This window comes from Amblyomma americanum, chromosome 6, assembly GCF_052857255.1.
Source record: "Amblyomma americanum isolate KBUSLIRL-KWMA chromosome 6, ASM5285725v1, whole genome shotgun sequence".
Classification (NCBI taxonomy): Eukaryota; Metazoa; Arthropoda; class Arachnida; order Ixodida; family Ixodidae; genus Amblyomma; species Amblyomma americanum.
In genome coordinates this window covers 20053848-20079705 of record NC_135502.1, presented here as the reverse complement: position 1 = coordinate 20079705, position 25858 = coordinate 20053848, and the positions used below count along the sequence as shown (strand labels likewise).

Here is a 25858-nt window from a genome sequence, read left to right as displayed (position 1 = left end):
TTGCGGTGCCGATTGTAGCGCCATAGCACACTGCCTAGCGAGGAGAGCAAGCATTTTTGGGTAGTACTCTTAGTACTTTTCCGCACCACCTTCAGGCGCTTATTGGCGTGAGCCTCCGCGCTCTGTCGAAGGCGCACGTGCCGTGCGTCAGCTATCTGGGCTGCGCCGAGAGAAGTTAGGCAATGAATGCTGTCAGCGAAACGGGGGTATCTAATCGCGCAGAATGTGTTCTCGCGTTTGCAGCCTCCCAAGCGGGTGACAAAAGCAGTTTTGAGTCACCGAATGGAACAATTGCAGTGCCACCTTGGCAGCACAGGTTCCGCATTGCATGCTGCATTGGAACCCGCGCACCTCTGACGGGCGCGTAACGGCAAGTGTGTCACCGACACGAGGGCCCCATTCACTAGGCCACCAAAAAATAGCCTGGTCGCATAGTTTCGGTTTCTGATCTTTGCCGCCAGCCCGTGGTAACGGCGGCTATTGGGCGCGCATTCTCCAGCCGTACGTATCCAGATGCGCGTCGCCTTCAGATACCAAGTGACGCGTCGCTGTTTATTTTTTAAAGAATAATCTCGTCGTTGCAATGCCAATGTGCTTTCCCGTCCCTCACGTTGTTCTTCCAGCACGCTGAAACAGCGCGCTCGTCACGGACCGCTGTTATAGTGCGGTGGGCCGCCTCGGAAGGCGTGAACTAACTGTCGCGTCAAGGGAACGGCGCGGCTCAGGAGCAGACACAGACCAGCCAGTTGACAGTTGAGGGGCAAAGAACCCCCGTCTTTATTTCCCGCTTCCTGATATACCGGCATGCTTCCAGCGTACGTCGTCTTATCACGGTTGCGCATGACCGTGTGCGCACAAGTCAGAATGACACCACACTAACTTGTGCAGTATTTCTTCCGGACGTTCGAAATGTGCAGTTAAAGAGGATTTACTGCCAATCATATTATTTTAGTTTACAGCTATGTATAATTGATGTATTTCATTTTGTTACTCATTTTGTGGTTGTCTGGTACATTGTCTGAGCCTTGAAGTACTGTTCTGTTAATGTTTTAAGCGAATGTTTCATAACTGTAGCTCAAACATAATAAGCAGCTTTGTCTTCCCCTTACCAAGAGAATAAATTGAGAGAATTTAATTGTTGACTTGTAGATAGCTTACTTTTTGTTGGCTCACATCAGTAGAGATAATTTTATTATTTTGACGACTGAACTCAGTCAGGGTTGACACACTGTTGATATGATAGAGGCCCTCGACGTCTGAATAAATGGTCCCATGAAACTCAGTGTGCATTTAGGCAAGATAATTTCCCTATTAATTTCTGCTAGGATACTTGAGTCGAGTTTATTTCATAATCCACAGTGCCCTTCTGCGCCCCTTAGCGTTGACCGTACGATTTTCTTTTGCGTAGCCTGCTGCGTTGTATTCCATTTAGTTCCAAACTTTGTCGCTAGCATGAAGTTTGCGGCCACCTTTCGGTGAGTAGCGAACAGTGGCGCATGCCGATTAGGTGCAGCAGTAACTGACGCTGACGCTCTGCAACTTTTTGCCGGTTAAGAGTAGTTTGTCTTATTGTCACAGGTATGCATGAGAATCTGCGGATCTTCAACAAGCCTTACTTTGAAACGGTAAGCAACACAGCAATATGAATAGATTTCGATACACTCAGTAATTAAATGGGTCTGCGTTGTGGCGGTTTTCGGCACTGATAATGGAGACTATGAATTATGTTTACTTGAACCGAGTGAGTCTCGTACTGGCTGTCAAATCAGACAGAGATGGGTTGGTAACATGCACTTTTATTCAGATCAGCAATAAATAAATAGGTGAATTGTAGAACATCTTATATATCATTTGTTATGTACATATATCATCTCACACCGACAGTCACGTTCAGTTGGCGCGAGAACTTTAACACGGTTTCATTACATACTGGAAAAATAAAAGAGATAATAAAGACATAATAGTGTCATTGAACAACGCTCCGCGCGAGAAAGACGGTGAAAAGCAGTTGAAACCACAGATATACAGAACACTGCAGCAGATCAGGAAAAATAAAGCACGTGACAAGTTTGAGGTGAGGGAAGTACGGATGCTAGGGCATAAGTGTTGGTTTCACAGGCTTGCTTTAACAGCCACCTTACATGAATCATTAGCGTTACGCTGCCACTCTGGATTCGTATTCCACCGTGGCGGTGCCGGAGAACGATAGAAACACGAAACTCCTCAACGTCACCTCGTTCCAAATGCATTTATCCGAGTAAAAGTACGTAGACTATGGGCGTATACAGAGTCCACAAACGACTACCAAGAGGGAAAGGTGCGTGATAGAACTTCCTTGTAATCTGTGCAAGCTTAACAACGCTACACGAGACGGATGAAAGACAGACAGAAGCACTTCTTGGCGGGAGAAGACTTGGTGCAAGACATGGTTCTTGCAGCTGTGCGGCTAACGAAAGCGGCGTGAGGTCTACTTTTCTTTCTTATTTTGTCGGCAAAGAAAAAAAGTGAGAGCACTGTGCACTACAAACGGTTATATTTCTCGGAAGCTTGTTCGCCCACCCCGGCTGCATCTTGGTGCGCCTCTGAGGAAGCCAACGCGCGAAACGCGAAATTCACAGTATGCTGACAAATATACGTGCGAGCGATTCTACAGCCACTGCCGCGAATTATTCCTCAAAAGATAGCCGATAAGAAATGACAGCCAGTAGGGAAAGTGGCAAACCACCCAAGCCGCCGAGGTGATTCAACATTCTCGGGAAGTGCCCAGCCGCTATGGCGCCACTGTAGCTGTAAACAGTTTGCCTATGTATGCTCCAAACTGCGATCGTGTTTTGTCGAGCGCGACATGTTGGGCCAGTAAGGGCGATCGTAATCTGAGCGAAAACATTCAAGGCGACCACGTTGTACGTCAATCGCGTGTTCCCAGGGTTTCATTTTGTTTTTCGTTCAGCTCTTACGCCATCTGTGCTACATTTCACGGACGTTACAGGGGGCTACTACAGGCGGATGTACGGAGAGACTTCACAGAAAGCCGAATGCCAGGGAAGCGGCGCGTCGGTTACAGTCGGGCCGGCACGGGGATGGTAACGTTGGGGACGCATGCGCGGTACGTTTGCAGACGAGCGACACACTTTTGCACATGATAGGAAAGTATACACAGTACTGTGTGTACAGAATACCACTACGGCAGGTATGATCAAAGTAGCGCAACTTGTTTTTTTCTTCTCTTCGATAGATATACATTTATGTTGTGTATATATGTACTTTCGTGTCTTTCGGAACGACAGAAATCGACAAGATACATGGAGTAGTCGGCGCGTAGTGCACGCGTTCGCACGTGCAGAGTGTGAGTGCGTTGTTTGTCTATGTATATGTATGTACAATGACGTTACACACGTACACAGAGCTATATATATAAAATGTAAAAGAGCTGAGACAGTCGCGACTGTTGGGAGGATGAAGCAATGAACTGGGCATCATGTATGGTGCCAAGAGAATACCTGTGTCCTTGAGTTCCCGATAAGATAACGCTAATAGAACCATAACTTTCAACGGTACAGGGTTGGGAGCCGGAGAGATTCGCAGTTTCCGGCTAAGCATGCTGTTTTATACCTGCATGACTAAATAATGAGCTCGCGGCCATCTAATACATATGGGATGACTGTTTCGAGGAATCTTCAATCGGCACAAAAAAAAAAAACGCAATTTCGGGGCCTCATTCGAAAGGACGCAATTTCTGATCCAGGATTGTTAAACTGAACAGTCCGACAGAGACCTATAAGAGAAGTGTTTCCTCACAGTTGAAAGCAGGCACTGATAAACTGTTTACTTCTAAGCAAATAATAATAAAAACAAACGAACAAAAGCGCTGCGCTTCACATCACAGGGGTGGCTGCAGCTCCGCGATAAGCACTGAAAAGCAACAATGCCGGTTTCTAATGAACAAGCGAAAGGTACACAGCCTCAAGTGTTAAAGTCTGATAACTTCCACAAAAATGGTGCTGCACATAAATTTCCACCACACGAGCGAGGTTTGTAGTACCAATCAACGTACACGTCGCATTCTATTGACAGACACGATAAGTATAACGCACGTGTGCGTGAATAAATAGCAGTATCTTATTCACTTTTTGTCTCTTTGATAACGCTAATGACACTCGGCTCGCCTGTACCTCGCACAGTTAGAGTGAACGATACAGGGCACCTCTGTACTAGAGATACGGGCTTGTTGCAATGCACACTGAGAATAACTAACGCAGGACCCATTTGACGTGAGATCCGGTATGGAGTGCATGGATCAAACATTAAGTTATGCGGATCCTATATGACTTCATAATGATTCTCTTTCGTACGAGCGTGGTTCTGTTCATTCGCCGCGAAACAACATTGCAAATAAAAAGAACCCGCGCTTTCGACCTCCGAGGCATACAGAATTCTCGTCCACATAGCGTGCAAATGACATGTTTATGCAAAACTATATATATATGTGTGCATATATATTATATATATTTCTACAGACATGATATGATTTCTCGCTTATCATCGCTGCTTGAAGTTTCACCACACGAGCTGCTGTCATTAACTCTTGGAGCGCGATAAATATATGTTACACAATAGAAACGCTATATATATGTATATATATAAAGACTTTTAACCCCACAGTGAACATGCGTATGGACAACACTTTGTATGTAAATAAGTTAGCAACGTTGTGATTCAGAACAAGTTACAGCCCTGTAAGCAACAACTACACGCACTTCCAGTGGCTCCCGTGCGCAGTACGCAATGACCTTACGAGAGAGCAATGAACAACGTGTTGCCTTTGTATAAGCAGGGATCATGCTGCGAATCCTGAGCGCGGGACATCGCACCCCGACCCAGTGACATGACATCCCGAGGCTGGGTACTTCAGAAGCTGAATCAGCGGGTTGTGTCCAAGAGAACAGCTTTTATTAGCGCCTCTAAGACCGTAAGGAAACTAGCCGTCCGCGCACGAATAAAGCGCGAAACATTCACTTCAATGCCGCTGCGGACTCAGTCATCACCTCCTCTAGTTTTCACAGAAGTTGGGAAAATTCAGTGTAAGCTGGATTCTGGTTCAGACCCAGTACAGCAATAGATTCCTGGGTCGCAATGTTGTGGTGTCCCGCGTCTCTGTACGCGCTGCAGTTGAGTGCTAAACAGTGATGTACAACGGGAGCAAAAAAAAAGGACAAGTAGAAAACCGAGAAACGAGAGAAACGGTGCAGTAAGCGAGAAAACTGTGAGACGGCAGCCGTCGGCGACCGTGGAGGAGCCTCTGAAACTGGCCTGCCTGGTCTTCGCTCCCAAGCAAAAAATGTGGTCATTACATTATGCACTTCGAGTGTAGTTAAGTTAGAAGCGTAAAACACCGATGGTGCGAGAACGGCGCTCAACAGGCTCCGTGGTGTATGTACAGTAACCGGTGAAAACTGCGTGGACGTGCGAAACTGCTGTGGTAAACTAAAAACCAAAAATTGCGAGCAGTAATCGCGTCCATGAACTGCCGGCTCCACTCGCCGCCGCCTTTGTCTCTGCGCAACGCGCCGTCTACCTCGCAGTACTTTGTGAATGTCAGCTTTGCTTTCTTTTTTTTCCATCTCGCTTCGACCTATAAAAAAAATGTTACCTAACAAAAGTTGCTTCTCTTTTTCAAACTACCGCACGTAGAAATTTTCCTGTCTACTAACCACTTCTTCCAACTCCACGCTACAACACCGGCAAAACGACCTCTACGCGAACTGAGTTTCTTAAATATCAGCAGCTGGCTTCGTTAAATCCGTGAAAACCTAATCTTCAGACACCTAGGACGGCTTCTTGAGTCGACAGAGACTACAGAACTGAGCACCAATGATGTTGTACTTGCCCCTGGAGTTAATGCTACGAAAAATACACAACTGAGAGGTCTTATTGGTTTGCAACAACACAAAATGCCGGCGGAAACGAACGTTGCTATTGAAACCGGTGCGTTATTACAATCGCGCCCAGAATGTATACACCTAAAGAACAGAATTCAAACGTAAGCATTTACATGAGCACGTGGAGCTCAGCAGAGCAAAATAACGAGCGTAAACAAGTTTTGTACGCACTTCCACTAAGGCACGATATATAAAGAAGCCAGCGTAAGAAAACCTCCCATTTCAGTGATCCAAGGTATTGTGTACAAAGGGAGCGGACAACTACACGCAGGTGATGCTGTATTTCGGCTACGATCAGAATGAAAACGGTGTGTTCGTGGAGATGATTCCTTTTTTTTTCTCAAGAGCCGATATTTCGCTGTAGGTAAAGTCACTGTTTCCGGCGCTGTTCTTAAGAATAGCCTGCCTTCGGCCGGTGCAACGAACGAGTGATGATGAAGAAACACTAGGTAGGATTATTAAGGTCGAGTGGCTATGTCGGAACGCTGGCCGGTTGTGGTAGGAGATAAAAAGAAGCTGAGATTCACAAAACTCGTCCGCCAGGGACATGCGTGTACAGCCTTTTGAAGCGAGCGCATTCGTCAGGAGAGTTGGATATGTAATGACACTCATATAAAAACCTTACACCTCGGTAACAGCGACATATACAGCGCGACCAGTGGGACGTGTGCCAAGCACTGTCAACAAAGCAGTTTCCTGGTGGCTCAAGGCATCACCTCGTTAGATTTGCTTTTGCACGCACCGAGCAGACACAATGTGCAGAATAACAAAGATCAAAATCCCTTTCACCAAGCTTTATAGCTCTGGAACAAATTCACACATGTCTGATCAGATCAGAAATGAATAAAGCATGCGAACAAGCTTATGATATTCCTGTTTTCGGAAGCCATGAAAATGTGCAATGAATGCTAGAAACACATTACGTTATCCGGATTAAAGCAGCTACTGTAATTATTTTGTAACCATGTACTTGCTTATGGGTCCTGCTTTTGAGTTTGTTTTTTCAGATTCAGAATGCAATGGCCATAAGGCAATGTCTTGTCGAAGGTCATATCTCGAAGTGCTTTTTTGAAGTTCTGCAAAATCCGAGCTGTGAAGAGCTCTGCCAAGTGGTTAAAAACTGAATAATTAGTGCTAGTAAATTGAACAAATACTGCCAATACGCGCGCGACAGCCTCATCACCAAAAACGCATTCCTTAAATCCACGTGAACTGAGTCAGTGAATGCTTGAAGCTTGGTACATGCTACTTAGCGCACTCAGCGCACCTGTGGTTCTACATTCAATTGCCGTCAGAACCACGCGCACAACGTCGCGTTTTTGTATCGAAACAGAGCCGTCGCGTCACATAAGTGCACATACGGCATCATCTCCGTAGCTCGGCTTTTCGTGCAACAGGCGTTCACCGCACATGAAACACATTTCCGCAGGTCCACAGGCCAACTTTTCAAGCAGCAAGAGCAGCAGTCAGCAAATTCTCTTCTTGCTAGAAGCGTCACTAGGACTGAACCCTGGTCAAGAATGTAAAACACTGGCAAATGGCACCACCTATACAGATGTATGTACAAGATATATAAGTTAACTAAATGCAGTCTCTCCTTCGGCGATAGTGGCACGAAACAACGCGTAAATGCTGGAGTGTCACGAGCAACAACAACATCGACGGAGCTTGCTAGAAGCGCAGGTAGTGTCGGGGTAGGATGAGGAGGAGTAGGCGTAGCGGCAACGCAGTAGCAGAAACGGGGTGTAGCCCTTCCTCCTCTCCGGGTGGAATCACGACTTCCTGAAGGAGAAGAAGGGGAACCTGGACTTGTTCGTCGGAGCTGGCGCCATGAGCATAGGCATCTGGTTCTTGTGGGTTATTTGGATCTGCGAGGGAGGGAGGGAGAACGGGAAAAGCGAGAGGCTGGCAATTACTAACAGGAGCTGTCGTCACTGCCATCCCTGTCATCATCAAACAGGTTCACAGCTGGGAGTATAGATAGCTCTTCCAGTGGTGTCTAAGTGCTCCTCTATCTTGTCATTTACTAACAGTTGTCGGCATCATATTCACCATTCTCATCATATGGAAGTGACATACGATACACAGAGGAACCGCGTGTTTAGTAAGAAAACAAATCAAATCCCGATCAAAAAGCACGACAAAATCTTCTGTCGCACGAAAAGGGTTTCTGTCGTGCAACAGAAGCTCGTGTCGCACAACAGAAGCTCGTCAACAGAAGCTCGTGTCGCGCTACAGAAGCTCGTGTCGCGCAACAGAACCTTGTGTCGCGCAACAGAGGCTCGTGTCGTGCGACAGAGGCTCGTGTCATGCGACAGAGGCTAGTGTCGTGCGACAGAGGCTCGTGTCGTGCGACAGAGGCTCGTGTCGTGCGACAGAGGCTAGTGTCGTGCGACAGAGGCTCGTGTCGTGCGACAGAGGCTCGTGTTGTGCGACAGAGGCTCGTGTCGTGGGTTCTGTCGCAGGACAGAATTGTCTGCAATGGGATGGTTAAAGTGAATACGAAACCATACAAGGTCTTCCAGGAACGTTAATGCGGTCATTCGGAACAGCTACGCGCTTCGCGGGGAAGGCACATCAAGGCATGAAATTCATTTTGAATGCTGACTGAACTCGTTTTTAAGCAATCGAAACCTACGCGAGATGTCCCGTTAACAATAGAGAAGCCATGCATTTCCTCATACCAATGAAACCAACTGGCTACGAACGCGGTCCTTAAGGTGACCGTACATTGCTTCTTTGCAAAGATAGGATGCTACGAAAATTAATAAAGCGCACTTTAAACATTCGGGGCAAGCATTCGTTCCTACTTTAATGAGAATATGAAAAAACGAAATATATTCAGATCGTTTCCAGCTCTTGTGTAGTGGATTCTTACCGTGCAGGGCGGCTGTACCCAAGGCTCGCCGTCTATCTGCATCGGGAACCTTTTTCTCGTGCTGCAGGTTTGAAAGAAAATAGAAGTACGCGTCAGTGAAACGCTTGTCCTGCAGTGCTTCTTGCACGTCTGCATAGACCTCGCTCAACATCAACCCCCCAGAAAAAGGTAACCATAATAGGTAACTTGGTGGAGCCTCGTAGGAGAGGAGGCAAAGTTGAGAGGGAAATCTCTTTCCTACTTTCATGGAAAAGAGGAAGACGGAAAGTAGGAGAGAGAAGATAGGGTTGGAGCCACTGGTGGCGAGAGGAAAACTGCGGTCACCACAGTCGAGGGATGGGGAGAGCGGAGAGGGGGTACGGCGTGAAGGGGGGTAAGAGGATTGGGCACTAATGCTAATGCGTATTTTGCTGCATGAATCACCTTGACCATCTGTAAACTTTGTTTTCGCTTTTAGTATATAAAGATAAGCGGATTAGACACGCCCACAGGCTTTCACCATGGTCCTGCGTCCACAAACATGGTGGTCGCTATGACGGTGATGCAAGCCATCTGTATGCTTCTTTTTTAAATAAAGTAAATTCGATGAAGTGATATGTTCCGCCTACTTCGTCTTTTCTCTGCTGTGCTTCTGTGTGCAATAGACAGGCTTCTCACCGTATGACCACCGAAGAGCACTGCGCGAGCCTGCGGCCAGAGGCCCTGAGGCCGGCTTTGACTTGGCCCATGTGCATGCTACTCTCCAGGCCAATCACCTCGATGAGCCGGTCGCCGATGTCTGCGCAGGAAGAAGCTCGATTACAGCACTCGTCGTCGGCGACGCGAGTGACAGCTAGCACCACCAAAGCGACGTGGTTGAGAGTGGCTAACGCTGCGGCATGGGTTCACAAATAAGGCAAATTAAATAAAAGAAAAACGAACACGCACATTGGTTGTGTAGCAGCAAGCATAGCACGATGGGCGTTGCATCGAATTTATTCTATTTTGATAAATGTGTACACTTTACGGTAGATTTAAGAGAAAATTTTCTCACGGCAACTTTACTGGACAGGAAGCATGGCAACTTTACTGGACAGGAAGCAGTCGGTCCATATGTTGTAGCGTTATGTTATATGATTATAATATGGGGATTAAATGCATTACGAGTCGTAGCAATTCATTACTGTGCAGCTTTTTGTGTAATATCAATTTTTCATGCTTTTTCGTCACGTATGCAGTAGTAATTGTGCCTTAAATGCACTGGCTATATTTTTGATTAGGTTTTTCATAGCACTTTACGAATATTTTTGTCTCGCAAATGTTTGTGTGGTGTCCTTCTTCCCCAACTTTTTATTAGCCTCTAAGTACCCATAAGAGTATTTTTAATAATAAATAAATAAATAAATAAATAAATAAATAAATAAATAAATAATAAAATAAACTAAAATATATAACTGCTATAACCTTAAGCACGAAGTAAAACTTAATAAATGACAGAATGAATTTCACTATTGTTTGAAAAGCGTAAGTTGCCAGGCGAACAGCTTTGAGAGAAACACAGAGACTGCTTCGGAATAAAAATAAATAGGAAGCGTTTTTTTTTCAGGCAGCAATGGGCATACAACCTTGGACGGCGCTGCTGAGGTCGACCGAGTTGAAGCTGTTGGTGGAGATGTCCCGGTCGTGCTTCTTGCGGCGCTTGGAGCGCGAGCGGCGCCGCGAAGAGGCGTTGTCGCCCCACAGGTTGGAGCCGCCGTAAATGCTGGGTATGTTGAGCACCGCGATGCCCTGAAGCGACGGACCGTTGGACAGCTCGAGCGAGACGCCGTCACACTGCGTTCATTGGGAACGAAAGAAGAGGTGGCGATGAACGACACACTGCGGCTACAAGCAACGTGCGCCTCAAGGTGAGACGCTTTTTACGGCGAAAGCTGTTCGTGGGAGGCCTTCCGCGAAACAGCACGCGTAGCCGCGTCGCACCCGTAGACCTAGTTAGCCCGCCGTACACCAGGGGTGCTGCGCACAGGAAAAGTCATGGCTAGGTGGCTTGAACCACCACTCGGTTTAAAGGGTTCAGCCTTATCCATCCATCCATCCATCGTTAGCGGTGCCACCACGGGATGGCGCTGTATCATTGTTCGTTCTAGAGTCACTGGTTAATTCGTTCGCCCAGTTCAGGTCAGGGCGTGTGGCCGGAACAGTTTTGGCGTGATACAATATTCCGAAGCTTCTGGCCTTTTTACAGGGCGCATGGCATTAGCTGTATCTGCATGCTCAGAAAAAATTCAACCCTCTAAAGTTCTTTGACTTGTGCCGAAATCCTAGCACACGAACATACCTGCATACCGCCCCCATCGAAATGCGGCATCGCCAGCAGCGCATGGACGCCATAGCCGCTGATCCATAGCACCAAGCCGAATAGTTTTCGGGCATAGCTTTTCATATTAATTTCGGATTTATCAAGTCTTTTGTCCACAAAAAAATTTCGCGAGCCACTGAGTGTTGGAGTGATAAAAACGTTTTGCACGAGCACCTTTGATCAGTTCGCAACGCAACGATTACCGCTGCCAATGGCTGGCCAGCACACTAAGCGTACGCAATTGTTTCAATGAGCGCATGGTGAACGGAGAGCGGCGATTGCTTCCGGCAGCTGTTGTCGCCCGTACGAACAGATTGTGAGGGCACGAGTACGCACACGTACGCACAACAGGCGCTCAACGAGAAGCGAACGCACTTAGGCACCAACGTAGCACGTGATTTTCGTGCTAACCTTCTCACGGCGAGCCCCATCACAAGTCACAATGAGCGACACCGACTCAGTACTTTTTTTTTTCTATGGCGATGGTTCCACTACATTGCACCCATGTGGAGTAGACAGGCGCGATGGATAAGTGCATTGTTTAGCTCTTCCTGCATGGCAGACGTTTATAAGCAGACTAGTATACATGTATTTCTTGATTTTGTCCCCAAAATAAAGCGAGCATACATGAATGCGTGAATGAACGAAGCATGCGTACATATATTTTTAGTCTCTCCACGATGCGACTTTGTTCCGTGGGTAAAGACGCCGTTCTGGAGGTCGTCTAAAGGTGGGTTTTTGAAACGCGGCTCAACCTTTCCTTTGAATTTTTCTTTCCTGAACAGAGGCCACATTTTGTGTTGAGGAAAAGGTGAGGTCGTCTTGTGAGTACTGGAGTGTACCCACTCGAGTGGTTGTCCTATGGCGACAGGGCAACAATGGACGCGGCGGAGTCTGAAGCTGCGAGCACCGCTCATCGCTTCAATATCTTAAGCCCGGATGCCTGCTGCTGAGCATTGTCACCTCAGCATGATTACGTTGAGCGCAAATTTTTCCCTTGCCTAATTTGCTCAGCGACTTCGGGAGAATCTGTCGATTTTATTAAATGCAAAACGGTGTCGTAAAACAGGCTACGAATTCTGCTGTACGGCAAGAACTCGCGCGAAACGAGTACCCAGCTGCTTTTGTGGCATCCGCTGAAAAGCAGTTATCTTGCCCGACACGTGAAACTCCAGTGTTGTCCCCTCTGAAACGTGCCGCTGTTCCCTACACAACTGGAATAAGCGAAGCCTTGGCGCGTATTCTGCGCACATTCCAAGTTCACGTTGCCCATGTCCCCACAAGGAAACTTCGGCATGCGCTGGTTAACGTCAAAGACGCTCTCCCCAAAGAAAAGTACCCTGGCGTTGTTTACAGCGTCCCCTGCTCTGATTGTGACAGCGTCTACATCGGCGAGACTGGTGATTTTAATAGACGCCTAAAAGAACATTGTAATGACGTTAAAAACAAAAAAGTGAACTCTAATGCTATCGCCGAGCACTCCGTATCAACTGGCCACGATATTGACTGGGGTAGGGCACACGTGCTGGCAACTGAAAAGAATCTGTACCGTCGCCTTCACCTCGAATCATTATTCCTTCAAACGACTAATCGCATCCTCAATCGCAACACTGGAAATCTAACTCCTGTATACGCACGCTCCCTGCGCCCTCTTTTCAAACGTATTTAATCCTGATGCACTTTCTAATCCTTCTCATTGTGAACAAGGCTCCCGTACGGGAGCCGAAACGTCATTTTGTTGTTTTTTGTTTTTTACTTTTGGTCGGCGTCCTCCTTTTAAGTTTTATTATGATCGTCCCCGACCAGACGAGTTTTCGTCCAACTCTCGACTTCATTCTGCTCTTACACTGAGGAGTTCAGCGATAAGAGACGCTGCAATGCTTGTGCTGCATGAGCTGAATAACTGAACACCTGTCCAGACAGCTACAGCATGTGGGACCCACCGTTGTGTGGAATGGGAAGGAAAATATAAAAATGTCGCCTTTATGACAAATTGATTAGTTTGGGATAGATGCATAGGCAATTTCCTGCCTTTACCGCGCAATGCGAGTTTTCCGGAACAGAAGGTGGCGCTCTCGGTTTTCATTTTCACTCACTTTTGGGTATAAGCAGTTGTCACATTACAGGTTTGCCTTCAAAAGTGTAGGTTCATAAAATAAAAAACCTGGCGATACTTGCTACGTAAAAGCATAGGCGAGTGAATAAGTACTACAGGTTTTGTGAATGCATGATGAATTTCTGATAAAAAGAGAAAAAAGATAAAAGAATGCGCTTTTTTTCTCTTAGGTTTTGTGGGTTTTATGAGGCATACGGTAGCATTGACAGAAAACAGATGTCGTCAGGGCTAAACAATTCCCCCGTAATACTGCCATTGCACTACAAAGTTGCGCAAGCTATTGCATTTGCGTCATAAGCCGGTAATTAAGTTTTTAGGCGTTAAGGTAACAACATGCTCAACTTTGCAGGTCACGAAGCATGTCATGTAGGCGGCTACTCACCATAATGTCAACATCGTCGTGCAGGTTTTTACATGTCGCGAAGAACGTCTCAGATGTGGCGAATTCAAAATACCACATCTTGTTTTTCATCCTGCGAAAAACATAAAACACGAGAAAGGATAGCATTAAAGCAGGAATCACGCCCAAGACAAGCGCGTAATTTTTCCTTTACGACCACCGCCGCTAATGAGAGTGCGACTGCTGCTCTATGGCATTTATATGCACTTGCCAGATATTATACGCGTACGAATGAATGACGATGAAACAGTGTAGCCAAGAAAACCAGATATCCTGAGAGTTTTCTCAAAAACGTACCTGCTGTTAAACTTTTCCGGGTGTTTTTCTCTTTCCAAATGAAACTTGATTGCTATTGATGCGTCCTGTGCAGAAAGAAAACGAAGAAAAGAAAGGAAAGGTGATATTTTTACTCACACGAAACACAGTCGGCAGGCACAGACCACGTCTATGCCAATGGGTAACAGCTGACTTGTAGCGTGATCCAAGAAAACAGAATTTGAATCTCGTTCATTAGAGCTCGCTTAATTCAAATTACTGGTTTATTTGACCTCACACTTCGGCCTGACCAGATAGCAAGTGTTAGGGTGCTCTCTTTAATTCTAGATCAGCACATTTAGAACAAATTTTAGGCCTTGTGCATGTTCGAATTATCGATATTGTGCTGCATCAACTCTCGAAAGGTCAGGTCGGTCGTAACACGACGACATTTACTACACTCAGACTCCACGCATGCTGCCAGTCACCCAAAAAGTGACATCTGCAGTGTCTGCAAATAATAATCTGAAGTTAAAATGAGCACATCGCAAGTAAGCACTGGCAACAAATTGAATTTTGTACACCTCGTTACAGTTCAGTACAGCACGAACCTCGAAGGGATGGGCTCACGACAAAGTTCTGTCCCGGGTGTAACTTTGCGTTGCTTTGCAAGTAATCTAATGACATCTGCATTCACCTCAGGCGAGAGTGGAGTTTTGATTCAAATTACAATGGTTGACAAAGATAAGATTAAAAGCAGTCGCAATGCCCGTGCAGCGATTGCTTGCGACAGATAGGCTTAGACAGAGGCGGCAACTCACCACGCCTATGGAGAAGTAGTTGTTGAAGATGTTGCAGGGAATGGGATCTCCGCGTTCGTCCGAATTGGCCGTGTTGCTGATGTCGATTTTCCATCGGTCCATCATGACCGTCGTAGACTTCTCGACTTTCTGCAGGATTTTCTCCAGGCTCTCGTTCTCGTAACCTGACCAGAAAACAAAACAAAAAGAGAGCTCCATTGTTCACACTGTAAAGACACCCCCAGCCGATATAACGACGGCCTTGCGGACAAAGGTTTAGATTACCAGTCACAGAGCTTACAAGGCACAGCTGTATTTTATAATTTCGATCCGCCTGGATGGCTTTGAGAAGAGTCCACGACACACAAAGCTTCACGGCAAAGGGAAACAAAATGGAGGGCGAACTTATTGGTAAGCAGGGCGCACAGATTTCATCCAGATCCAAGTTAAAGTTTACCTGCATTCTCAGCTTCAAGAAGACAAAAACAACATCAAGGATAAGTTCCTCTGGGTATAACTGTGCCACCACACCCGCTAGGCCTTCAATTAACTATAAAATCATTTTCTTAGGCATTAGCTGCGCACATATATCAGCCGCAGTCTCTCCATATACTAGCTGTTCGTCTCGAGCACTAAGTGATGCCGTTATTCAAATTTCATATATTTCTTACTAAGAGTGGACAGTATGTTTCAGGGCGTGTACACCGGTGACATTGACAGGTGCCGCTTTTTCTAACGATGGCTTTCGTTACGGAAACCATAACCTGCACTATACGCCACAAAAAATAGTCGGGGCCAGGCTGTGCTGAAGCCTCTACGTTTTTGGTACGCGCATCTAACTCAATGCGGAGCCGATATTTGTCGCATTCTAAGCTGAGGGGTGTGTGCATGGCTTCTAGTGTCTTCAGGTGGCTCGAAACACCGAGATCTTACCTGGTCCCCACCTCAGGCATCGCGCCAGGTCGTTCCCTGTTCCGAGTGGCAGGATTCCGACCGGAGGAAGCTGGGTGTAGTTTAGCTTGTCTGTTGAGAGAATGTAGGGACACTCAGCAAGCAGGCTACGCGGAATCAACGGCAACGGACGAATATAGCTGGAAGCGCTGGCATGGAAGCATGCACACCAAGGCACAAAGCAAAATAGCAAAATAAAGCAAAGCAAACCAAAATATGCAAAGAACCACAACGTTATAAAAGTAGTTTATACACAGCCTATATATAGACTCTATGCCTACCTATAAATACCTCCTTTGTCTATAGACAGTCTATAGACTGTCTATAGACAAAAGTTTACTAAAAAAGTGTATGGCCATAAATCTATTAATTGTCTATAGACTGTCTATAGGATCTGTGTTGACTATAGACAATAATATTCTCTAGGATTTGAGATAGAATTTATAGACAAAAGTCTATGGGTAGTAAGGGCAGACAGCAACTGCCTGCTAACAGGGAAGATATGATGCCCCACTGCTTCCAGCAGAAAGAAAAAAGAGAGAGACAGAAAAAGAGGGAGAAGCTCGCAGAAGAACACTGTGACGAAGCTTGGGCACTACACTTATGGCGGCTTCTGGAACCTCGCCATTGTAATAAAAATTGTTCCAGCGTGCCAGTGCAGGCCCGGTGGGAAAAAATGAATTGGTGGCGCTGAATAATAAAAAAAAAACAGTCAGATACATTGATCGTTAAGCACGTAACAAGGATTCGTTTCGGAATAGTACCTATTGTGTCTAGGACCCAGCCTACAGTGCCGTCACCTCCGCAGCATAAGACCCGGTAATTCGGGATGTCCTTGAAAAATTGAAGCCTGCAAAGAATATAGAAGCATAATGTGTAAAACAGGAGCCCCAGTATTCCTGCATAGCACTACCAAAACTGCCAAAGCAAATCATCGCTAACTAATTACATTATTGTAAACTAGTGTGATCGTCAGTGTTCGGTATGACATTATAATATGACACCACACTATGCCGTCTTCAGGGAAAATTTGTCCACTGTTATGACGGCGAGCCGGATACCCTGGGCTACGGGTATTTTGCAGACAGTTTTTTTTCCTCGATACGCTGAACTAAATGCAATTGCAATTGCACTGCACTGCACAGATAAAGCTTTGATTTGCGTCTGTCCTAATTGCTGATGGTTAAAAAAATCCAGCTCACACCTGCGCTTCAAGAACAAAACGAAAGGCGATAACCAAACTCCTTCAAAAACTGTAGCATACCAAAGCGCACAATGACATACTTACCCTTGAATTGGTCCCCCTTTGGCAACATTGTACACTTGTCGAGGATTCAGCAAGTACTGAAATTTTCTTAATATCCTGCAACAAATGAAAGCAGGAATTATGAAACTTTTGTGCCCATAAGTATACATTTAAGGCACATTTACAAGGGCTGTGCGCGCATGAGAAATTACTTCGCGCTTCGACTGTATAAACGCCATGGCGGAAGTGACGCAAATCAAGCGTCTAGGATCGCTGCTGGCAATAGAGAACAAAAATAGGGCTTTCCTATGAACCACGGGGTGACACCGCGACTCTGGCGTTCAGAACGGGGCCGCCGGTTCAAATCCTTGTCGCGACCTTCGCATTTCGATGGAGAGGGAATGCAAAGACAATCGTGTACCGACACCTCGATGTACGCTAAAAAGCACCACTTACACCAAAATTACCACACCACAGTTTTTACGACAACGTTTCTTATAGACTAGCTACATGGTTAACACACACACAAATAAAGATTATTTTTCTGGCTTGCACTGACGACACACATGTAGAGGGGCAGGCGCCTGTCCCGTCTACATCTGTGCCGTCCGTGTCATTCATGCTCTATGTTTTCAAAAAACTTTTACGAACTAGCCCAAACCAAGCTACTGTTGCACTGACCTCATACCCTGTCGACCTCCACTTTTGGGGTTGATGAGCACTAGAAGGGGATGGGTTCCAGAGACGGGTGTGACTTGGAATGACATGGCAGAAACCTAGGCGAGAAGAATGCGAGAGGCTCGTCAGAATTTGTCACCCTCGAAGTGAACGGTAGCGCGCTGGCAGGGGCCAAAGAGTGCTTACATTGCCTTGGCTGCTGTCGGAAATCTTGTTGGAATCTGACCTGGACAACGCCTTCTTCTGGCCACTGCCGACGCTTCGTTGCCTCTCCTGGAGCGAAGAAGTAGCGATTTGCAGCGCGTTACTTTTGTGCAAGAGACAAAAAGAAAGGAGCGAGCATTTAACAAGTCTCCTCGAAATGGCACTCCTCGAGCTGCAGACAGCATTCGAGAAAACAAGTAGCCCTGCTTCAACTCTAGAAAAATAAAGATGCTAGAAACACAGATTAAAAAAAGGCCACCGCAAAAAGACCAAAGGAAATCACCATTATGCGACGATATCTGTCGCGGCGTATCGTATTTGCTCGACATTCACGATGTCATGCTCTATCAGTGAACACATGCGGCAATTTGCTACGCTTGCTGACAACTAGCTGCTCTTTTTAGAATAACAATAAAGAATAGAAATAATAGAAATAATAACAGTAACCAACCCGGATTAATGATATCCTAGTCGAAATTACGAAGAAATGGGCTTGGGCAGGGCAGGGCATGTAATGCGAAGGCAAGATAATCGATGGTCGTTAAGGGTAACGGACTGGATACGAAGAGAAGGCAAGCGAAGCAGCAGCGGCAGACAGGTGAGCGGATGAGATTAAGGAGTTGGCGGGTATATGATGGCCGCAGCCGGCACAGCACATGGTTAATTGGAACGATATGGGAGAGGCCTTTGTCCTGCAGTGCACATAGTCAGGCTAATGACGATGATGGTCATGATGATGATAATGATGAGAGAGAAGGATCGGGGAAGAAACCGTGCTGTGGCGGTAAGCACCTTAATAATCTCAGAATCTTGACTCTGCGATGTTGCAATAAAAATGCCGCCAGACTCTCTGCTATGCGCCTACGTTGCCGTACGCAGAGTTGGCCAGTCGTCGTGCTCACCAAAACGGCGGGGCATATAGATGTTGGGGGCAGGATGTGGTCTCGGTGTGGTCCAAGAGCGCAGTCCGGCTTCACTTGCGGCGCGCAGTGGTTGTGAAGCTGAAACACGGACGGAGAGAGCGGGGAATCATCGCTCAGCAACGATCTTCTGAACGGCTGCTTTCAAGCGGCGCACACGTCACTGCTCTTCTACACTCACACACAAACGCGCGCGCGCAGAGCTCTCCGATGTCGTAACTTTCGCGGAACACATGGATATTTGCGCATTTTTTATTTTGTCACGCTCATACAGAGGCGCCATCGTATTATCAGCACTCCGCAGCTGCGGTCGCATTTGCCACCGGGGTCATCAGCAAACACGTTCCCTGAAAACTTCGAAGGCGGCGCTCGCTGCCAGCTGCGATCGCAAGCTGCCTCCTTTGATTCTGATCGCTGAGTCGCTGACTCGCATAGCTTCTAAGACGCGCGCTGGAAGCTGGCATTAAGCGTACGACGTAAACCCCACGGGAATATTTACCATGATTTCTTGCTTCTTTCACAGTTGACTTCGGATAAAGACCGCGCTGCGAGCAGATGGGCGACAAATGCCAGCGCTGCCACGCCGGCGCGTATTAACATAAAGCCCGGGCGGTCAGGAGCACAGCTTCGCGCTGTCGCAGCCTTGTCTTGAATGGAGCCCGCCACCGGGAGCGAACAATGAGTGCCGGTTCACATTTGTTCTTTTTTTTTTGCGGTAGAATGAGTTCTTGCGCATATGTTTTCGCGTGCCCGCCTCGATAGCGGAGCTGTGACAACTGGCACCTAACAGCATCACGGGGCAATAATGAATACTTTGAAGATTTAATTGTTTCTATTTTTCACGCTAGCGTTGACTCAGCCGAGCAGTATTTGAAATGAGCTATGAAGAAAGTACGCGGTCTGTAATAAGCAGGCTAGTTCTATAATTAATTCGTGCTTTTAGCAGCGTAGTCCCGAGACTGAGATCTCACAAAAAATTCGCAGACGCTGCGTCAACTCCAGCTGCCGGTTTCACACGGTTTCTCGAGAATTTATAATTTACGCCCTGCGGGTTTTCAACGCAGCACCACGCGTAGGTGTGCAATTTCGAATGGGAGAATGAACCATTCGAAAGAGAGGGCCATCGGGCAAAGAGCGGAAGGGGCAGATATAAAACGTATTCCGCAGAAACTTCACAACGACGGCTGTTCGCAACGTGTGGGCGAAAAACAAAAACTAAAAAATGGACACAAATCGTGTGCTTTCCAGCGTATACACCAAGAGCAACTGTTTGCATTTTCAATCGATCTTTGTTTTTGTGCCTAATAGAGAAAGTCAGTTCGACGTTTTGATCAGGAGCGCTGCTCGAGCTTAAGCAACGAAGATAACTTCTTGCGCATTCCACGAAGATTTAATGCAACACCACACGTGCAAGCAAAGCACAAGAAGCAGAAAAAAAGAAAAAAAAAGTTGTTTACTCTGAGCCCGGGGCAACGCGAGTTACATGTTCACTATTTATACTTTTTTCTTCTTCTTCTTTTCTTGTAGCTGCCTAGTGACAACGACAAGAAATGTGAGCACCGCGACCAAGGCCGAACGACGTCTCGATACGCGAAACGGAGCCTTGCTAAGCTCATTACCGCCGCGGCCAGTAACCAAATCACGCCAACGCCGATCTTCGCAGCATCAATTCGGCCACGGGCTGAAGGCAACACTACACTCTGCCTGACCACAGGCGTGCAGCACCGTGAAAGCCACAGCTCCTATATATGCCAGCCAATCGGGGTAGATGTCGCACGCATCGCGAAGCGTTCTTCGGCTGCCCCTGCATCGCATTCAGCGTATGTATAGTCAAGCTGGAATGAAACGCGAAGAGCATCTGTGAACAAAACAAATGATTTTACCTTTGCACTTTCAGCTGCAGTAAACAACTAACCTGATTCATGTTTGTGAGTAATGCGTCTACGGAAGAGCATATTCAAAAATCGGTTGTCGAGTAGCATCTAGATGCGAAGTAGAAAAGTACGGCGTATGCGTGTTCGCGTTTCATTCCGGCCTGACTCCACGTCTCGTGCTCTTAGAAACCTAAGGAGGCTACGCTGAAAGCACGCCAATCTAATGGGCAAACTTTCTCGAGTTCAAAAAAGAAAACGGAAAGAAAAGTCATGTGGTTTAACAAATTTGTCGCACTAACAGCCGCAACTAGGATTAGGCCAACCACGCGAGCTACAGCCAACTTTCTTTTTTTCATTTACGTAGCCAGTACGGCGCCAAGCATCTATAACCACAGCCACTATCACCATAGCCTCTTAGGTCGTGCAAATATGCGAGTCACGAAATAAATATAGCAGTGGCAAGCTTACTTATCTTCGGTTGGAACTGTTCGTGTGCGCAGCAGCGCCTCAAGAGTAGGTCGAAACACGGCGCTACACTTATAAAGCTGCACACAGTTGGTCTCCCTCGTTACATGCGCCTCGCACAGCTTTCACAGCACTGCCCTGAACGAATTCAAGTCAGGCACAGCGCAGCCGAGCTACACAGAGCGCTGCTGCACAGAATCGCAGAGTATAAAGAGCACGCTAAACAATGCTACGGCGCCTACGCCGCAGCGACGCCGAATTCCGCGAAAGAAGAAGGGACAGCGGCCGCAGGCGTCGTTTATCATGCGCCCATGCATCAACGTCGCGGGGCGCGTGTAGGCGGCGTAACCTTATCCGCGAACTCGAGCCTCGCGGCGTGCGCGAATGATCACCGCTTCCAGAGAGAGAGAGAGAGAGAGAGAGAGAGAGAGATGAAAGAAAGTAGGCGAGCTTCGCTCACTGCACGCATGCCTCCCGCGGTTGCGGCGTCGCAGTTATGAGCGAAGCAAAACAGCGATCGTAGCGCCCATCGTCGAAAGCGAGCATCGAGAGATAGCAGTAGTAGAAGCTCGAGGCGCTGTTAATTGAGTCGATTATCGGAGTCGCGCGGTCGCGCCTGCGGACCCTCCAGGCCCGCCTCGCAGCGTGCCGGGAGGTCCGCCAGATAAATGGAATTCCTCGCGTCGACAGCCCGGCGCCCGCTTTCATCACATTTTCTCTTTGTGTTTGTCGATTTCTTGTTTCGTTCGCTATGCGCCGATGGTGACACTGGACGATGGTGAATGAAGCTGGCGAGTCAGCGGCCAATCTTGTTTTTTTCTTTACTTCCACGGATGTCGACGGCACTTGCATGAACACAATGCGAGAATGCAGGACGACAAGAAGTGACGCCCATCACCAGAGAGTGCCGGGGTCTGTCCATCGCTTCCTCTTGTCGCCCTGTGTTCCCTCGCTGTTCGTTAGATCGCGCAAAGCCAATAAGCCCAGACGCAGCATCAAAGGAGAGCGAGCAACAATGACAAGGGCAGCAGGAACAACGGCAAAAAGAACAGGACAAAAAGAACACGACAAAAAGAACAACAGAGGGCGCCAACTCACCGTCATCTGACACCAGCGGCAATGGAGTCCAGTGATGCCATTGTAGCTTTTGATGGCCTTTTTGCATTTGCTGCACTTTCCCGTACAATTCCCTTCCGTCCAGTGGTGAACTAGAGCCTAAGGGGAGAGGCAGAGAACATTGTGGAACTGGTAGCTAAATTCTTACTAAAAGCAGCGGCGTTCAGTTTCTCAAGGACACGAGGAGGATAACACATCACAGAGAGAGCTTTGGTAAGCTATTGCGTTTTCCTCGTGCAAACAAATGCGATGTTGAACAATTTACAGAGGAAGTCACGAAATTCCTGCGAGGTAGGCCCTGCACAAATCAAAAAGGAAACGACGCATTTTAAAAGGCTGCCCGTTTGCGCGGCAATAGACGCGCAAATCTGCGTGCTGAATTCTTGGCCACAAACGAGGATCGCAGAGGCGCGTCTCCGTCAAGGGTGTTAAGTGAACCACTGTCGATTATTTGGCAAAACCGTTGGCTAATCATTTATAAAATATGTGAAGATCGCAAGAACTCAGGCACTGGCTTGAAGATCTATTTAAGTACGTGAGCCATTGAACTTCGGTTTCGAATTGAACGCACATTACGCAGCAGCTTCTACCGAATCAACGGATAGCGGCACCACCTTAGAAAATTTGGAGTCAGCTACTGGAGGCATTCTACAACCATTCGTTTGCGATCGCAGTTGCCTTCACCACACGTGGGATGACAATAAGCAAATTATGAAATTTTTCCACCTCCCGCCACCCCTCGCTTCCAACCCTCTCTTCGTATTCTCTCTCCACTTCCCCCTCTTACCTGCAGGTAAAGAGGTGATTTTCCTCTCGCCACTTTGTCACCTGCAAATCGAGGCTTCAGATCGACAGATGGACGGACAGGTTTTTCCGGTATAGAGGTTCTAATGCGAACGCATTAAAAAAAATGACGACTACGCGTGGTGCTTTAAGTGTAACAACAAGGCTATTATCGCTATTATTGTTAGCTAACCAGCAGCCCGGAGACATTACGAGTGAACGTCAGCAGTGAGCAGTCGTGAAACTATATAAGAAAGAATGCCAGCATGTGTTCGCTTCAAAGCGCACTAACAGCCTCTCGGCTTTCGCGAGAAAACGAGATTTCTAAATGTGGTCACCGTAGCGAATCAGTGGAGGGAGGGAAGGGGGGGTGAGTCGCTCATATACGGCTTTCTGTCGCCCGTAGGACGAGGGGGGATGAAAAATTGAGCCACATGCAGATAAATGATGACGCGGCTGCTGTACATTCCTTAATCGCGTCGGGTGTTAACTTCGCTCGCGATTCCGCCACGTGCCGTGGAGGGGGACAGGCACGCAATCCGGAGTTGTTCCCAGTATATATATCCAACTCGCCTGCGGTGGATACTTCACAGCGCACGTTGCACTGCCTCCTTCCCTCTCTCTAAATCTCACGCGCCGCGCCGAAAACGGAATTAGGAGAGAAAGAAGCAAACGAGGAAGGAAAAACAAACAACGACCCTCGGCAGGGGCCGTAATTACGGCGATAATTCACTGGTACCCGGCCGCACCGAAGCGAGTCAGGCATCGCAAAATTATCAACGCAGAGGGAACAGAAGGGAGAAAGGAGTATCGAGGGCGAGAGAGGAAGCAGCGTAAAACGAAGACAAGAGGTGGAGCTGCTGTATCGGAAGAAAAAAAAAAAAGAAACGGGCGAAGTCGGGAACGAAGGAAGGGCGAAAGAGGCGCGAAGAAAGGTGCCATCGACGGCTGGGCACCGTAATGATGATGAAATGCTAATGATTTCCGAAATGCTCGCGCGCGCCGCCCCACTACACCAGCTAATTAACATAAATTCCGCGCCTTCTTTCCCTTTTCATTAACTTTTCTGGCGCCTTCTTCCTGTTTCTAGGGAAATAGCTCGGAGCTTCCACCCCCTGCCTTGTGTTCAGAGGAGCATAAGGAGGAGGTTAAAGTGTAGCAGTGTCTCTTAACGAGGCCAAACACAGCGCGCAAGGTGGTATATTGACGGGCATGTGGCAAAGGCTCCTTTGGAACAGAAGCTGAATAACGGGAGCAAAGCACGGGGATACATGTGGCACTAAGTTTTAGATGAAAGATGATAAACCATATCTGAGAATGACACTGATGACGATGTGTATGTGTATGTGAGCAGTAAGGCTTGTGTTCGGCTGTTAAGCGTAGAACTGAGTTCAAGTTAAAAAGCTATCAATGGGGAGGTCTAAAATGGGAAGAAGGCCGCCGAGACCGGCTTGGTGTAAGTTTTGCCCTAAAATTCCAGTAGCAGACAGGCTACTGTCATGATGACTTGAAATATGTCTAGGACCAAATGCAGCAAAATTTCTTTATTTCACAAGTTACCTATCAGGCTCTGCAGCCTGCTGGCAACATTTGCAAAAGTGTTCTGGCGTAGCCCGATGCGACACGTGATGAATCCGGTCAGACGCAACTCAAAGAGGCCTGGGTGGGAGCATTATTTCCTATTGGGGTTAAAAACTAGAACTTCTTCCAAATAGTAAAAGAAAGATGACTGCTTCTTGAGCTTTTTTGAAATAGGCCTTCAGCCTTGAGCACCGCATTCGGCTCCAATTACGCAGTTCTTTTAAGACAGCTGAATGCAACTGGTTGCAAAAAAAAAAAATCAATAACTGAGCTTTGATTACCGCTAGTCAGAAATTACATTGCCACCCCAGACCACACTTCCGTTTCCAGGTTACCCGCACAGAATTTGCGAAGGCAATGGCCGGTTCAGCCCAGTACCTGCGAGCTCTTCTTGGACTTGACATAGGTGTTAATGCAGGAAGCGGGTGCCCTTTGGACGCAGCGTTCATGCACAGTGTATCTGCAGACTGAAAAGAAACGAAATCAAAAATAAAAGGAAGCGTCATTTGTATTTCTCGCCTTTCGCCGAAAAGCAAGAGCAATGAGAAGGCACATGCATCCACTCACAGACGCAGCAGAGGCCCTTCTTTCCAAGCCCGACGAGCATGTTGAGGCAGAGGTTGCAATAAGCCGGCCTGTTGAAGTGCTTCAGGCGCCATACGTGATTACCGTCATCTTTGACATTCTGCACGGACGGGAGAGAGAGAAACAGGGAAGCGGTTGGGCTTGCTACCAAGCCACTGTAACCTTTAATTACCGGAGCCCTATGTAGTCAGGGGTCGAATTCACAATGGTTTTCATGCGCAAGGTTAAACCAAGACTACAAAATTAATCCATAGACTGGCTTATGCCTTGGCTACCGCCAAACTAGCTGCAGTGCAAAAAGCTTTGTAAATCGGGCCATGTTTTTTAAAATAAGTTTTTGCTTCTCGGTACCTAAGGCCCGGCTCACCTCTGCCGAAGCGCCGGAAGCTGCATGCGTTTGAGCTATGGGGCGTCAAGCAGAGTAGCCCTTCTTTCTGCGTCAACGTCAGCGTTTCGTACTGCCAGCCCGACTGAACGAAACAACCGCACAACATTACCCACTCCGGTTGTCCCTGTTTCGGGAGCTATACTTCTGGCACATGTCTCTGACGTGCTGTATGGCTGTAGAAACGGCTGTATTCGGCCTCTGGTGTTTACTGTGCTGGACTGCCCAAGCAGTGAAAGGACCTTCGGGGCACCTTGTATGAGTGTGTGAAAAAAAAAGTCGGGACTCGACGCTTTGGGAATTCCTTCCAGTAGTCGTTATTCTTGCCTATTCCTCTTCAGCCC

The 25858-nt window shown here is 47.3% G+C and overlaps 1 protein-coding gene across 10 annotated transcripts in view; it reads right to left on the bottom strand.

Moving 5' to 3' along the window:
• Positions 1-1780: 1780 nt before the first annotated feature.
• The window catches only part of Dgk (diacyl glycerol kinase 1), a 418312-nt gene continuing 394234 nt past the window's right edge, over positions 1781-25858 (bottom strand). For all 10 annotated transcript variants that reach the window (XM_077668715.1, XM_077668709.1, XM_077668711.1 and 7 more), the window contains 16 exons: positions 25112-25229; positions 24923-25011; positions 22163-22279; positions 18708-18806; positions 17788-17874; positions 17605-17699; positions 16966-17040; positions 16442-16527; positions 15660-15749; positions 14748-14911; positions 13969-14033; positions 13654-13744; positions 10422-10629; positions 9475-9595; positions 8818-8878; positions 1781-7807 (listed from right to left, as the gene is read on the bottom strand). In XM_077668715.1, coding sequence (XP_077524841.1) covers positions 7712-7807; positions 8818-8878; positions 9475-9595; positions 10422-10629; positions 13654-13744; positions 13969-14033; positions 14748-14911; positions 15660-15749; positions 16442-16527; positions 16966-17040; positions 17605-17699; positions 17788-17874; positions 18708-18806; positions 22163-22279; positions 24923-25011; positions 25112-25229 — 1662 coding nt within the window. In that variant the 3' untranslated portion in view covers positions 1781-7711. The remainder of the gene's footprint in view (positions 7808-8817; positions 8879-9474; positions 9596-10421; positions 10630-13653; positions 13745-13968; positions 14034-14747; positions 14912-15659; positions 15750-16441; positions 16528-16965; positions 17041-17604; positions 17700-17787; positions 17875-18707; positions 18807-22162; positions 22280-24922; positions 25012-25111; positions 25230-25858) is intronic.